Genomic DNA, 17393 nt, shown 5'->3' on the forward strand with positions numbered 1-17393 from the left:
AAGTCTGATTCTGCATAAGGATATAATAGAATGTGACATTACTATTCAAATTATTTTCTTGCCACTGGAGGACATAAAATGACTAAATTATTTCAAGAAATTAAAATGTTACAATCAGGCAAATTAGACAGTTAAAAATTAAGGTAAAGTTTTCTTACCAACTTGATAAAGAGCTCTGAAACCAACTCTTACAACAGAAGCATCTATTTTAAGCCTGATCCAGATACTATTAGTAATGGATTTAATGTGAGAGAAGGTTTCATTGCCACAGACTTTTCCAAGTAATGTTTCATCATCTCGAACCTAAACAGAAAAATAAAATAGATCTGTAATCCTAACCAGCAAAACTGCCTCGGCAATGGTAGCGTTATTTGGAGATGGGGAAATGGCAGATTCAAAATGAGTTATAATCTAATTTGGGTTACATATTTACATTATATTTGAAAGTAGTCAGTGGGTAATTTTTCAGCACAATGCAATAACACTAAATAATAACACTAAATAAATAAATATTGACAAAATCTTTAGCCAAAAAAAATCCAAAAGCATAAGAATTTTTAAAATTTTCTCCTAATAATTTCCACAATGTCAGAGGAAATAAATTTTTGATTTTAGACTATTTAGAAAACAACAAAATATGAGAACACAACATATCAAAATATGCAAGTTTCTGCCAAATCTGTAATCAAAGGAAGTCATAGACTAAACTGCTTTTATTATTTAAAAAAAGGCAGAAAAGTAGATGAAAGAAAGAGAGAAAATCTAAGGAGTCAACTTAGAAAATTGGAAAAAAGTATTAAAATGAGGAATAATAAAGTAAAAATAAAAGCAAACAATGAATAAAATACAAAAGAAAGTAGAATTCATGAACACATTCAAGAACTATTTTTTGAGGGAATATGGGGGACAAGGATATAAAAGACACATCTTGGGCAATAAAGATAACAGAAAATATAAAGAAAAAAGAAAATAAGCACAAATACACAAAATTAAAAACGACAAAGGTGAAACAAATACACAGATACTGAGGAATTTGTTTAATATGATAATTCTATGTACAACTCTATGCTAATATAGTTGAATGTTTGAAATGGTTATTTCCAGAAAAAATATAAATTACTGAAACTATTTGAAGGAGAAGAAAAATAAAATCTGAACAGACAATAAGCCATGGATAAAATTGAAAACATTATCAATCACTTCCCCCCCAAAAAACTCCCAGAAGATGCTCTACCTGATAAGTTATTTTAAACTTTTAAGGAACAGATAATTCTCATATAGAATTTGTTCTAAGGCACCCTCAAACATGGAACAATTCCCAACTAATTTTTCTCAGAACCATTTTACCAAATCCCAACATAGGTAATACAAATGAAAACTATAAATTAATCTCATCTATTAATATAGATACAAAGATCCCAAACACAGTTCTAGAAAAATGAATTCTCTCCACTGTCAGGCTTATATACCAAATCAAATATGAGAATAAAAGTAATGTAAGAATTGTTTGAAATTAAAATTTATCAATTAAGCTCATCAATAAATCCAATAAGGTAAACCATATACTTCCACAGATGTCAAAAAGTTTGTTAGCATTCCTATTTATTAGAAACAAAACTCTTAGAAAGTTAGGAGCAACAGAAAATTTCCTTCATATAATAAAGACCACCTGTTTTAAGTCAGTAGTCAATATCTTACAGTGTAGTTAGTGGCCATGAGCACAGTCTATGGAGTCATATAGACCTGGGTTCAATTCCCACCTCTGTCACTTACAAACCTCCTCCCTTAACAACCTTGAACAAGTTACTAAGTCTAAGCCTACCTCAAGGGGTTGTGGAAGCAAATAGATAAAACAATAGTGCGAAGTCCTTAGCAAAATGCCTAGTAATAGAAAATGGGGGCTAAAGAATAGCTATTGTTATTCTTAACATTTTTTAAAGGTGAAACACTAGAGGTTTCTTACCAAAATCAGGAATTATTCCATGAATATATATACATACTACCCCTGTTATATAGAATTATCTTGGAAGATCTAGCCATCCAAATATTAATTCATTCCCTCAAGTAACATTATCAAGGCACCAATAAATGCCAGGGCTTGTGCTGGTGATAACGCTGTGTAAGACAGTCTGCTCGCAAGGAACTTACAACAAGCAAGCACGTTTCTTTAAAAGCATGAGTGTTATGTTTGGGAAGCTGCAGGATGCTATATTATTACTTAAGACAACGATTCTCAATAGGTACCACAATTAGGCATTTTGGAAATCTGTGAAGGCACTTTTTGTTTTTATTTTAATTATTAACCCAATCGTGGTGGGGCACTCTCGGCATTTAGTGGCTGGAGACCAAAGATACTAAACACCCTGAAATGTGAGAGACAGCCACCCGCAACAAGAATTCTCCTACGTCCTGTGTGGCCTTCATAAAAGTGACAGTTCTGTTACTAAATGTAAAATCTAGCTCTATTCTACATACTAAACACAAAACAATTTTGCCCAATTTTAATACCCACTGGATTTTCCAGAATTACAAACAGAGTGTAAATAGAAAGGAGTTCTTTTTTTCTTTTTTGCCTGGAAATCTGCCAAGAGTTGGTCACCATTTCAGAAAATTTGTCACCAACCCACACAACCATGTCAGCCTGTGTTTGTGCTGTGGCATTCAGAGTGATTCAGGGAGCAAATAACTTACTACTTCATTCTGTCTTCAAGTACAGCTTGCCCAGGCTTTTAACATCCTGAAATAAATATATATATATTTTTTTTCTTTACTTTATTTCTCCTAAATCTTATACTTACAACTTTATATTTTTTTACATAATGTGTGTAGTGAGGTTATATCATGTATGAATTTCACTTCAGGATACTCAAAGGGTGACACAAAAGGTCTTAAAGTGTAGAGAAACTTTGAGTTAACCAAAAAGTCCAAACTCTTACAGGGGATTATGGAATATTTCTAAGCGGAAATAAACTTCAAGCTGAATTTGAAAGATTATCCAGGCCAAAGGGAATGGGCTATAAAAAGGAAAATTTTATAAATATGATACTCAAAGCTAGTGGGGATATGGTAACACAGTTACTTCCATCCGTATCTGGCAGATGTATAAATTTCTGGAAAATAATTTGACAATATCTATCAGGAGTCTTAAATATGTTCATAGTTTTGGACCCAGTAACTCCACTTTGAACGTTGTAACACAAGGAAATCATCTGAGAGACAGGCAAAGACACACAAGGATCCATATCGAAGTATGTTCTGTAATAGCAAGAACTGAATATATTCCAAATGTCTAAAAATAGGAGGGTGACTAAACTATGGTACAGCCATATGACAGAGTCTTACACACACATTAAAAATCACATGCCTCTCCCCTGATTCATACCCAACCAGTTCTTTTCCGTGAGCCGTAACACAAATTTCACACACTGTCGTAAAGTTATGCTAACCAAACAGCAAATTTCTCAGGGAAGAGAAAATTTCTGTATCATCTTCAGCATCTAACATAGAACTTTGCCAACATGCATTTGAAAAATGCTTGTTGATTTGTTACTTTTAAGGCATGGTATGACGGTTCCATTTTTATTAGAAATGCAGACATATACTACAATTCTTGGAAACCATAAAGAATGAAACACGGAGTAAAATATCTTCCTGCTCTCTAATTCTCCAGGGTTCCATTCTCTTCTGCTAAGATTGGAGTCTCTCTTTTCTATTTTGCCCATTAGAAGATGACAAGAAGAAAGAAAAACAGCCAAATAGCATCAGAGCCAACTAACTGGGCCGTTCCCCTGGGCCTCACTAACAAAATTCAAGGACTTGAGCAAGGAGAAAGGCAGCTGCAGTCCAAATGTTTTAAAAGGAACTTATAGGGCTCAAGGGCCCTAACCCGAGAAGTACAATTGATTTTGGCTGCGTTTCTCTCTCTGTGGAAATGAAACCTTAATAATTCTGAAAGCCTATATTCTCCCTGATCTCAGACACGGCGATACCTTAACCACAACGTATTTGAAAGAGATGTTCAACTAGAATTCATCAAATGCTCTAAAGTGACCCCAAATACTGTTGCAGCACATCCTGCATTCAATATTCTAGGACTTGTGAATTCGCACCCTTCTCCCGCCACCCCAAGAAAAATCTTCCTTTGTGCTTGTGCACTGAGATAGACTGTATTATTTTTCCTAATTATTCACATCCCTCCTTGTAAGAGGACTGAACATCTCTGCTCATTGCCATGTGACTTGTGATGCCTCCCCATGCAGAATTAATACTAATCCCTCCCATTGACTGTGGGCTTGGCCATAGGTCTTGCTTTGCCCAGCAGAATCTGAGCAGAAGTGAGGTACCAATTTCCAAGTAGAAGCTTTGGGAGTCACTGCATGATTCAACCATCTTTTACTTTCCCCCCTCCCAAGACCAAGAGCCTGGGTCCCAGAGACAGATGGGACAGGGAACAGATCAGCAGAGCTGCCACTGACCCAAAACCAACATGTTAACATGAGCAAAGCATAAATGTACTTGTTGTAAGCCACAAAAATTTTTTGTTACTGTTTTTGATTTGTTTTATTGTTGTTGCAGCATAACCTAGAGAAAGATGACTTGTATTTGAACCTGGTTTGTATTAACAAAGAGTTTTTCTTAAAAAGTCAGGTGAAGCCATGCCATGGTCACTTGCGGCGGTGTCACATCAAATTCATTCTTTATAGAGGATCACATTTGCAAAGAAATGACAACTAATTTAAAATTCTAGTGTTCTGAGGACCAGGCCCAGAGTTTTCATCACTTGCCTTATTCATCCAACAAACATTGATTGTTTCAGGCCCAGAGACCCAATACATAACTTGTGACCCACAATTTTTGGCCAATGGAATAGCACAAATGGCTTCTGATTTTTACATTCATCAGATTGAACTAGTTCCTGAAGAGAAACTAGTCACAAAAAACAAAAAATAAAAGAACAGAGTTCTTATAAAGAAACTATTTCCTGTAGAAAGAGCTAAAATTAACTGGGCTGAAAAACACTGTTTATATGAAATTTTAAGTGTGAGATCTAGAGCCCAGTCAGTAGTAAGCTTTAACATCTGGAATGGATCAAGTCCTAAAGCCACATCTTAATGCGTGTGCTCACTTGTTTGTATCTGCTATGTATCCAGATTTGTTTTTATATAACAATTTCAAAACTCTATTTTAAGTATTAAATTTTTTTTTAATAATTTTATTTTTTTTATCCCCCCAAAGCCCCAGTAGATAGTTGTATGTCATAGCTGCACATCCTTCTAGTTGCTGTATGTGGGATGCGGCCTCAGCATGGCCGGAGAAGCAGTGCATCGGTGCGCGCCCGGGATCCGAACCTGGGCCGCCAGTATCGGAGCGCGCGCACTTAACCGCTAAGCCACGGGGCCGGCCCTAAGTATTAAATTTTAATTCAAAGCAAACCAAATATGCCAGCACTTAGGCTTGGTCCGTACAGTATGGACCCAACCATACAGTAGTGTTTCACATGTGGCTTTTTGTGATGTGAGCTTCAGGTTGAAATGCCCCTTAGCTAAATAAAGACTTGATCCTGGAGACCAGCCTGGGTTAATCTGGGGGCACAGGAGGGGGATGTGGCCCCACCAAATGAGACAAAATAAAGGGTGAGGGATAAGAGACGAGAGAAGTCAGACGGGAACTAAAAATTATTTTCTTAGGTTATCATCCTTTGTTATTCATTATTACATTTCATGATTTCATAGTTGAAATTTTAAAGCTTTTTATGCCCCACGAAACAGTGCCACTTCTAATATCTCTATCAATAGAGTAAACTTAGCCTTCGCCTGATTTTTTTTAAATCTGCATTTCTAAAATCAGGCATATTCGTCTAGTTTTACCTAGAAGTAAGTTCCTACATGATTGCAAACTCCAATATGTCTCTTCTCCTCCGATCTCTTCTCCGCCCCATCATCATCGTCAGAGCCATCATTATGTTAACTTGTAGTATTCATTCACTGGCGTGCTAGGCACTGAGCTAAGAACAGTCTGATTGTTTTCCTTTTTGTTTAGCAAAGCTAAGTTCTTTACTTCCATCTGCAAAGCTCTACAAGATCTAGCTCCTGCCCAAATCTTGTTTCTCTCTTTTTCTTCTTTGTGATTCCAACCATACTAGTCTATTTTCATATTTTCAAGTTTTTTCTCAAATCGGTCTCTCTGGCTATGTTGGCCCCTCTACCTGGAATCCTCCTTCTCTTGGCTCTTTGCGTTGCTTCTTCCTTCTCATCTTCAGACCCAAAATGTGACATCCTTAGGGAAGCTACCTCTGACCATTCAACTAAAGCCATTAGCTCTGTTATTTTCTCTCAGAGGACTGTTTCTTTCTTTCCCAATACTTTTTCCAACTTGAAATTATGTAGTTCTGTTTTGTAGTTAGTTCTTTAATATCTATTTTACACACCCATCCCCTAGCACAGTGCCTGGCATCTAAGTTGTTTGATAAATATTTAGAGAATGAATAGATAAACGAATGAATGACCTCTTTTAGTCCTTGTGAGAAGAGTAATATTACTATTCCTATTACAGATGAGGAAACTGAGGTTTACTGATGTTAAATATCTTGCCGTTAGTAAAACAGAGTTGAAGTCCTTTATCATGTTTCCTTGCAATACTGGTTTCATTTCTATCAGAGAGTACTGGCCTCCTCTCCATTTGCCCTAATAGTCTGTAGCGTTCTTCATTGCTGCCCTTTCCATAACCTGTTCTTCTCACTTACTGCTCTCCATCTCACTTGTTCCATTAGGTTTTTGGTCTCCATGGGAGCACACAACTCCTTCACATACAGGAAGAATCTATTCTATACAACCTCTTGCAACTCCAAAACTAGGTGATTCTACCATCTCAGTCTTTTTCCTGGCTCCCACTACACCTACCTGTAGAATAATTTCACCTGAGCAATGGCATATTTTATCACTTCATTAAAAAGCACCAGGACGGCCAAGTAATTGTGGAAAAACTGTGTTGACCACAACAGAGCTAAGAAACTAACCAAGTGTTTCTAGTCTCTGCCAAAACCCCAAATCCAATATGCTGAAGAATGCAAACTATTGAACATCTCCCCGTTTCCTTTTTTTCCTGCCACCTCTGGAAAGATATTTCTCTGAACTAAAATTAATTTCAACATGTACTTAACTGGAAAACAATACTCCTCAGTCCTCAGCCTATTCTGGTGTGTTTGCTTGTGCTGTTACATTCCGGCTTCAGTGGTCAGAGGTCTTATTCCTTCTCCGCCATTTGGGTTTATACCCTTAAGAATTATTGTGTGACTCACAGCCATGAGACTGGCCAGTACGTCCCCTTGAGGGTAACAAGTATGTTCAGGCAGATCAAAAGTCATAGCCCTCCCTCAACCAACCCCAAGGCTGGAGCTGAATAGCTTCAATGTCTAACAGAGAGAAAGGAAGTCCTTTGTGAATTTGAATTCATCTAAAGACGTGGAGATGTGGGAATGCTGTGCAGGGCCGGCTGGGAGTGGTGGGGGTGGGAATAGAGGGAAGGAGAGAGGTGATAAAAGGTTCAGAGGGAAGATAGATCTTCAGGGTTGCGGCTTATTGTACTCTCCCACTCTCCCAATTTTTTTGGTTCTTTCTTTAAAATCTTAAAGATTTTATCTGGAAGTTGAGTTTCATCATGTCTCCCAGGTGTTGATACAGCATTTTCTCTTTGTTATTTTCTATACTGTCTTTCATTTCATTTTCTATTTCCTTTCTTAATCCAGTAATTAGGTAGGAGAGAGTTTATAGATTTCCAAGTAGTTGGGCATTTTAAAAATTTTCATCGATAATTTCTAGTTGCACTGCATAGTAAAGAGATATGTGTACAATTTCTGCTTTGTGAATTTTCTGGGGTTGGCAAGAGGTTTAAAATACGATTAATTTGTCTTTCAATGACACTTGTAGAATAGGCATACATTCCCTAGATTTCAGAAACCAAATTTAACGTAACTTACTTCTCCCTATCGTATTAATTATAGTTTTCGGTTTTTCTATGCCATTGATTTTTGTTTGCTTTCCACTTTTGAGAAGGAACAACTTCCCCAGAAACCCTCCTGTTTCCCCAGAAGATAGTTTCTCCTTCCCCTTTGCTTATCAGTCTATCGTGCAGTGTTCCCTTCCCACTTACCCAGAGTCTGAGGGACGCGAGGGGACAGATGATTCGGGATTGTTCAAGGAGATTTTGTGGGGTGAACAATCTTATTATATATTTCCTTCCACATCCCATTTCAAGCTCTGGCCTTAGCATCATAAAGGCTTCTGAAATTATTATTCAGCCTACTACTTGCATTCTCTGTGATTAAAAATTAAACTTTCATTACTACCTTGTGTGCCCATCACTCAGAGTTCTGATGGCTTAAATCACTTATGAAATATTAATGAGAGGTGCTGCTTTATATTCTGAAAAGAAGCTTCTGTCACATTCATTCAAGAGTTCTGTACAATGTAAAAGCTCTCTCAGACAAAAACAGAGGAACTAACAGTTGATCTTTCTTGCTATACTCATTCTTTTGTTACCAGCCACATCACATCACCCAGGGGCAATGTGTGTTTTTAGAAATAGAAAACTTAGTTGAGAGAGATATAAATCCAAGAATTAATACATAAATGTATGCTTCTTGTTAAAAAAGGAAAAGAAAGATATGGTACACTGGGTCTGGGTGATACCACATTTATTATCTGTTGTAGTCAAATTTTATTCTCAAATAAATGTTTATAGAGCTCTCTTACCAAGCAAAAAGTAAGTCTTTCAAAACCATACTATACATGAAAGAGATACACTAGGCAATGGTATCTTAATCTTCATGTAAAGGATATATTCACATGGCAACAAGGCATCTAGAACCACATAATGAAGAGATTTGGGATTCTTAGGAGTGCATCTATTCACACTCAAAAGAAAATTCCCTATTATCATTCTCCCACATCTCTCTAGAATTCTCTATCTGTTCTTCATTCTTTCTAAAATTTTGGGTGGTCTTCTCTCTCTCATAAACAGAGTTAGTAAATGGCAAAGTCAACTCCCCTCCAAACTCTAATGTATCTGAAATATCATTACTCTTTTTTTTTATTCCTTTGCTTAAACGTTTCACTTTTTAGGTATACCTTTTAAAAATGAAACCACCATTTTGGGGAGCAATATACTGAGTCATAATAATGTCATTTGAATTTGGTCCCAGTATCACTTTCTTTCATGCCCACTGTCTAAAGGACGTAAAAAGAAGTGGATGTACTTTTAAAAAAATGTGCTTAGTTCATAAATTTTCCAAATAGATAGATATGATTTAATGGCAAGAACTTTGATCTGAGTCAATATACATCTATTTAGAATCTTGTGTAGGTATATTTAAATCCTAATCTGACAATAACTAGAGTTTGACCTTTACGACCTCAGTTTCCTCATTTGTAGAATTAAGTATTTGGATTAGATGACCTCTGAGGCCCTTGCTGGTGCTAAAATTCTACAAATCAATTGGTTATATTCCTTTAGGACGGTCAAGAATATAATAGAAAAGTCTCTTCAATTATTCAAATCACTATACCTGTCCTTCTAATAATAGAGCTCTTTTATTTTTTCCATCAACCACCCTTGAGGGAAATTTGATAAAGACTTTGTGGGTATGTGTGCACATCAGAATGATGGTACTTCAATGGCCAACTATGAAAGGGTCTTATCGGCTCTCTCGGAACTAAGTTCAAGACAGGAGTTGGAAACTCAGCCTGGGAAAACCTTGCATTTGTATGTTTTTAATTCTTCAAGCTTCTTTTATCATTCATTTCCTTGATTTATCCTCACAAAGCTTGGAAGAATAGGTAGGGCATGTTTTGGAAAGGAACTGAAGCATCAGATAAAGAATTGTCCAAGATTATATAGTCATCAAATGACTGAACTAAAATAAGAACTTAGATGAATTAACTCCAACCCCATTCTGGCTGCAAAATATTCTGCCATTCTGTTTTTCAAAGCTGAATCTTTCAATGCTAGTTTTATGATTTTTTTTTTTCTGATAACTTTTCAGAACAATGCAGCAGAGTTCATGTAACTCTTTATTGAAATTCAACTACGGTGCACTGCAAAGCCAGAGAGGACAGGTCATTCCAGATGCTCTGATGGTGCCTTAGGGGCTTTAGAACCACCGTAAAGAGTCTAATAGAAAGGTACTCAGGTTTCCCTGAAAATTAGAGTTACATTTTTGCCTATCTGAGAAAAATACTGTGCATGGTTCCACGTTATAGTCCTGTGACCAGGGAGCCAGGCATGGAATTGGGAAATTCATGAGAGCTTCCTCCTTAGGGAAGGTGAGCCAGCTTTTATAGTCATAGCTACACTATTGCATTTCTGTTCTTATCAGAGGATAGTACAACTGGAACTACTAAATTCAATGTGCAGCTCCAGCACTCCCCAGACAAGTAACCATGGGCAAGTAACAACTTCTCTGGGCCTCAGTTTCCCAATATCAAAATAGGAATAACAACGGTTATAGTGAAGGTTCAATGAATTAACTCATGTAAAGCACGTACCATATCTCGAAAGACAATAAGAAGACAGTAATAATTCTCTACTTAATTTATTATAGTATTTTAAAGTCTTAGACTAGCATCTGGTACATAGCAAGAACTCTAAGTGTGAGCTATTTTTACTGTTCTCAAAGTAAAAAACAGATGTTGGAAATTTAATTTTTATATACATAAAAATACCTAAGATTGCTCCATAGTGTAAAACTTTAACGTACTTTATAAGAGACTTTAGAAAACATACATTGAATGAATAAACACATTTACCTCACCATCTGAGATAAAAATCTCTGGATTAAAAAAGATATTGCTGTGGTGCCATGGTCAATGCATTTCTTCATTCTTCAGCTAAATCCAGACCTTACACTAAAACTCTATGCTTACTCTCTCCTCATGTGAAGGAGGTAAGAGGGCAAGAGGTTACATAGGTTTTTCCTGGAAAAATGAATGTTCTCATTTACATAAGCAAACAAAATTGACGATGCGTCTCTGAGTTTATATAAAATGATTGTGCCCAACAAAAAGTGTTTTGTTTCTCTTGCTCAACACTTTAATTTGTGGTTTGACCAATAACTAAGCAAAAGAAATACCAGGCCAGGCAAACAAAAACTGCTTTTTTGTTTTGGATATTCTTATGATTATAACCATTACACACACTTAAATCAGAGTTGAAGTTTTCTGAAAGAGAGCAAGCAGAACTAACGAAGGATAAAAACCTAAACTCTAAAACAAGAATTATTCAATGCTTTAACTTAACTTGCCACTGACTAGCTAGCTCACCTGGGCAAATCCTTTCACTTCTCTGGGTTGGGTTTCTTCACATATAAAATTGTCCTGGACAATCTCTGAAATCTGTATCCTATTATAAATCCCATTAGTCTTACTTATTTCCATTTGCCTTTGTTATCAAGGCTCAGTTTAATAGCTTGTAATTTAGCATTACCATGTATTTCTAGTCTTAGCTTTCATTGTTGACCTTTGCTGTTCCATTAACAATCTCCTGCTCGCCATCTATAGATCTATTTTTGGCAAATTCTTTCATACTCTCTAGAACAGTTGTTCTCAGACTCTAGCTTGCATCAGAATCACCGGGGGCGGGAGGGGGTCTGTTAAAACACAGATTGCTGAGCCTACTCCTAGAAGTTCTGATTCAGTAGGTCTGGGATAGGGTACAGAATTGCATTTCTAACATCCGAGTCATCGAGGTGCTCTGGATGCTGCTGGCCCAACAACCATTTGAAGACCACTGCTCTACAGAGTATAAAAATGTTGATAATCATCTGAGCACCACTGAGTAGTAAAAGTTACCTCAATGTAACTCTGAGAACAGCCACTCTGGCCTTCCAGTTCCACGGAAGTGAAGTTGACCTCTATTTGTTCTCCCAAGGGCTGCTCTATAATATAGACACATTGTCCGTTGTGAGTGAAAGGTCCAGACAAGTCAGCAGAGAGAAGACCCTCTGGGTCTGTGTAGTTCCCTCCACAATGCAGATCCGCTAACGAGAACAGAGAAGAGAAGGGAAAGGTCATGTGGATGGCCATTCCTCTAGCTCCAAGGTGTAGGATACAATTTTTAAAAATGTACACACACACCCCCAATCATATACCCACTTTTTTCACCCTGTATAGGCTTGTGCCTCTAATTATAGATGTTCAGTTTGGTGTGTCTTTGTGGGACGTTCATGTAGTGACTAAAGAAACAGATATAGAGGCGTACAATCTAACTTCCAATCTGCCACCCTTCTCTACAAATTGCTTTTAAAATACATTTATGCTCTCCTTCATTACAAAAAGATTTGAGGCCGTTTGTAAAATATACATAACAAAATAAAATATACAACTAGAAAAATGAATCAGATTAAAGGGATAATGACTGCAGAATAGCAAGGTTGCTCAGGGGACAGTTGACATGCTCGGAAAACACGTATGGACTACACAAATTACAGAAGGTCGGCTGCAGATTCAGCCGGAAGCCAAAGTAAGTAGAGAAAGGGGACCAGTAAAAAGATGTTCATGGATATTTTTCCTGATATTAAGACTGAAAAGGTGTTTTTCTGTGAATTCCCATCAGGGCACAATGATGTACTAGTAAGAACAAAATCCTCTACAGCCCTGAAATAAAAATCATAGAACATTTCGTCCTTGGCTCTTGGTTGGTTTTAAGGCATCAATGCCAATTAAAGGCATAATAGCTATAAAATCTGATATATCTTAAGATAGACTGCATTTCTCTCATGAACAACATCTCTCACAACAAAAGGTTGAATAAGATCTAGGGAACTGATATCTGAATTATTTAATTTTAGGTGCCTTGCACATATCTATCTAGTGCGGATCTCATAATTTAGGGATAGAGGGCTATTGTACCATTAATAATAGAACATTGGGAAGGTAGAGAAAAAATCTGGAGCTGTAAGAGAAATCCTTAGAAAGATATTATTAGTCTAAGTCAGTCAGTCATCTGCAGCCTCACATTAAAATATAAAACAGCTATAAGCATAGCACTGTCTTTCACATTTATATTAAGCTCCCAGTTATCAGGTTACTTACAAGGTGTTGTTAAGTAGGTGATATGGAAGCCTTGGTCATTAGTCTGGTTGTCAGAATGGAAATGAATTCTGGCAAAGGGACCTGTAGTCTGCAGTGGTGGGACAGAGAGAGAGGTGCAGAATTTCCCAAGAACGGGATCCTGATACAAAGGACCATCTCGAATCTAAAACAAAAGAATGAATCATTAAGCTCCAAGTGGTCAGATTTTAATAAACCCAGTCGTTTTGAACATTAACTTTAGAAAACCCGTCATTTAAAAGTGTGGCTCTGGGAGGTTTTCCTATCACATCTATATCTAACACACATTTGGGCTTCAGTAAAGGGGGGGTCTCCTCCCATCATTCCTGATGCCTTACCTTCTGTCTGAATTTTAATTCTGAGGCTATTGCATTTTTCTCATGAATTTTTCTCAGTGTTTTCTTTCCTAAGTCCCCCCACCCCCTGCAAGATTTTTGTTTTGAAATGATAAATTTCTAGTGATCTAGAAGAAGAAAATGAATATATGCAAAGAAAACAGAAGAAGGAATGCCAGCAACGTCAATTGATTCACAATTTGGTCTAGGGATTCAGGAGGATCAGAAGGGGAAAAGGAGGTGAAGTCAGATTAGATGCAACATAAAGACAGTTAAACGAATTTTAAAAGTGCACTTTAATATTAATTAAGTACTGCAATAATGAAGATCTGACCTTAGAAAGCTTTTCTAATTGTTGGTTTTTAATCTCTTAAAAAATCATATCGGGCCGGCCCGGTGGCACAAGCGGTTAAGTGCGCGCGCTCCACTGCGGCGGCCCCGGGTTCGCTGGTTCGGATCCTGGGCCCGCACCTATGCACCGCTTGTCAAGCCATGCTGTGGCGGCGTCCCATAAAAAGTGGAGGAAGATGGGCACAGATGTTAGCCCAGGGCCAGTCTTCCTCAGCAAAAAGAGGAGGATTGGCAGATGTTAGCTCAGGGCTGATTTTCCTCACACACACACAAAAAAATCATATCAACCTCTCTATAATTCTGTTGTAACTGAAAATTCTGTACTATATAGAACGCCAAGGTATCAATGAACTAAATGATATTTTAATATGACCAATTTTGTCTACTCAAATTATTTTTTCTATTGGTAGCAAAGTTATAAGGCAGCATTACTTTATTCCTATATTTAGCTAGTTCTTTGAAATATTGCTGAGAAATGAGAGGCATTTCAGTATTATCAGAATGAATGACACTTTCTATTATACATGTATCCAGGAATTAATACATAGAAATGAAAAAAGTGGCTCCAATTTTAATTTGATGGAATTTATTGAAATTAATTTCAAGAAAATTTACTTTAATGTCAACATTTAAAAGATTATCTTGCTGAAATATTTCAGGGAGAGGTAGATCTTCCAGTCATTCCCAAAGGTTTCAGATCCATTACAACTGCTAAATTACTTATGACTTTAATTTGTGAAGATCCCTGTTTGACAGCCACACCCTCCTATCCTTTATGAATAATTCCATAGCATTCCATTCTTTCCTAATAGACTTGGAGAAGCATATTGCATTTTATCACTACTGCAAGGGGTACAGAAATTTACAGTGATAAACAAGACAGGAAGAACATAATAACTCAACTTCTGAATGATCTTTCCCGTCTACAACAGAGAGCAACATTTTTAATATACTTATATGCTTATGGCATTTGAATATACAGCCTTTTTCCTCTTCCACACTTTAATCTTTTACTAATGGTAAGTAGGAGGGGCACAGGTTGACTCTCCTCTTTCCAATGACAATTATCAATATATTCCAGCAAGGCTCCCCTTTAGCAATCCATTTCAACATATTCGCTATTATGTTATTTTTCTTCATGGAATACTATAGTCAACTTGTGAAACACCTTGTTAGTTTACCATAGACAACTGAAGATTTGAATCTGCATTGGACAAGATAGCCATTATTGAGTGTTTATTTCATTCATTCTGCTATTCACATGTTGGGGGACTGGGCTTCCAGGAAATGACAGAGGAAGGCAAGGTAGTCTGTTTCCCAGATTCAAATAGAACCCAGAAGAAAAAGCAACAGCTGGCACGAGTAAGAACAGGAAGATAGAAAGCTTAGACATTGGTTGCCTATTGAAGAATACAGGTAACTATTGTTAAAAAATTATGGTCATCCTCATGTATCACCAAACCATAGTTCCCTGAGTTCTAATCATATCGTGGTAAGTTCTATCTAAATGCAATTGTTTACCTCAAGATAATCTTTGCTGCAATCTTCATGGTGCTCCAGACTCAAGGTCCCAAAAGTAAATATAATCAGGAGGTCAGGACTGGTTATAACTTTCCAGATACAATCTCTTCCTGGGGGATAATTTCCAGGATATCCCGGAGACTTAATAGAACCATAAGTACCAGTCAATACACCTCCACACTCTAAAATAAGAGGAAAAAAATACCTTTACCTTCGTATACAAGTGCAGTTTTGGACACCCTAGTAAATTAAGCAGACTTTAGGTTTTCCAGTTTGATAAAATCATAAATCTAGGAGTACCAATTGATACAAATAAATGAATCACCCATGTGTTGAGCTCTGTACTTATCAGTCATCGTATGGTGATATGGTTTAAAACATAGTGCTGAACTGTCTGAGGGATGAATAATGGGATGATAGATTCATTTTTTTCACTTTGAGAGAGATTAATTTCTGTATATTAACTCTTAAAAAATTCTGGAACTTCTGTCAGCCCCTATGTCTTTGAACAAACCAGATCATTTTATACATTAGAATAGTTAAGCGCTACATAATTTTCATTTGAGAAGGTTTCTTAACACTATAATGTAGTTAAACCATTTATTTTATAAATGAGGAAATTCAAATGTTTATGGAGGTTGAGCCACCTACTCAGGAATAGAGCAAGTGAGGCACTGGGCCAGGTTTTCTGACACCTAGTCCACTACCACCTCCATTACACCCCATCAGCACCCTAAAGTGGCATGTCTGTGACTGGAAGAATCTTTTCTTTATTAATACCCACATTTATTTAACAAAGAATCTGTGGTGGCTTATAAGATCGAAAAATAGAAATACTAAAGAAAAATCTAGGCTGCAGTAAATATAAATTAGAAAAAAGTTAAATAAGGTGACATTTCAGATATGCAAGATATGAGATTTACATAGCTATGCAGGTTATTCAAACAAAAGCTTTGCTGCCAAGGCAAAAAGTGAAACAAATTAGTTACAGTATTCTCACTGTGCCTAATGAGAAAACATCTCTATTGCTCAGAGGAAGAGAAATTTTCTAAAACTTAGTATTTAAAAAATTAGCACACTGGTAAAAAAATTAAAACACCAAAAAAAAAATTATAACACCATAAGCAAAGTAAAATGTTAATGATAAACTGGGAACAATGCAATGTATAATACAGACAAAGCGTTAATATCCCTAATATCTGAAAACCTTCTAAAAAGAATAGAGATATAAAGAGAGAGTTCACTGAAAAAAATCAAATGTCCTTCATACATATGAAAAGATGTTCAACCTCACTCATAATAGGGGAGGCACAAATAAAAACTTCACTGAGACACTGTTTCTTATTCTCAGAATGATAAAAATCCAGAATTTTGAAAGCAAATTACTGGTGAGGCTGTGTGGAATTAGGCGCTTTCCTATATAGCTGATGAGAATGCAAAATGGTGCAACTCCTACGGAAGAGACTATGGCAATATCTAGTCAAAACTCAGGCATTTATTTTTTGACCAAGCAATCCTACCTTTAGAAATCTATTCCAAAGATACATTTGCAAAAATGCAATAAGACAAATTCACAAGGCACTTTGTTGCAGCACAACTTGGAATTCCAAAAGACTGGAAACAAGCCAAATATCCATAGTGTACTGACTGAATAGACAATGAGATAGCCACATAATGGCCAGCTATGCTCCAGTTATGAGTAATCTCCAGGATATGTGAGGTGAAAAAGCAAACAACAAACCAGTGTCCATGGTTTGCTACCTTTTATCTAAGAAAGGGAAAAATACGATTATATGTGATTATTTGTTTATATTTTTTAAATGGAAGGATAAATCTAAAACTAATAAGAATTGTTACCTCTGGAAGAGGAAAGGAACAGGGTGGAAGGGACAGGATGGCAGCTGGACTTCTCTAAACCTACCATGCATTTTGATTTGGTTTTGGAAGCGTGAATACGTTTTACATGATTATAAAGTAAAATTCAATAAAAATGAAAAAAAATCTTTAAAATCACAAGCAAAATAAAACAAATGAAATAACTATGTTGAGCTAATAGTTTAACCACGAGTAGAAATATTCTGAG

The 17393-nt window shown here is 36.5% G+C and overlaps 1 protein-coding gene across 1 annotated transcript in view; it reads right to left on the reverse strand.

Moving 5' to 3' along the window:
* CUBN (cubilin) overlaps positions 1–17393 on the reverse strand; it is a 258176-nt gene that overhangs the window by 212940 nt on the left and 27843 nt on the right. Inside the window, exons 15-18 of the mRNA XM_058532490.1 lie at positions 15311–15492; positions 13086–13248; positions 11844–12031; positions 159–303 (exon numbers count right to left, since the gene is read on the reverse strand). Coding sequence (XP_058388473.1) covers positions 159–303; positions 11844–12031; positions 13086–13248; positions 15311–15492 — 678 coding nt within the window. The remainder of the gene's footprint in view (positions 1–158; positions 304–11843; positions 12032–13085; positions 13249–15310; positions 15493–17393) is intronic.

This window comes from Diceros bicornis, chromosome 36 (assembly GCF_020826845.1).
Source record: "Diceros bicornis minor isolate mBicDic1 chromosome 36, mDicBic1.mat.cur, whole genome shotgun sequence".
NCBI lineage: Eukaryota > Metazoa > Chordata > Mammalia > Perissodactyla > Rhinocerotidae > Diceros > Diceros bicornis.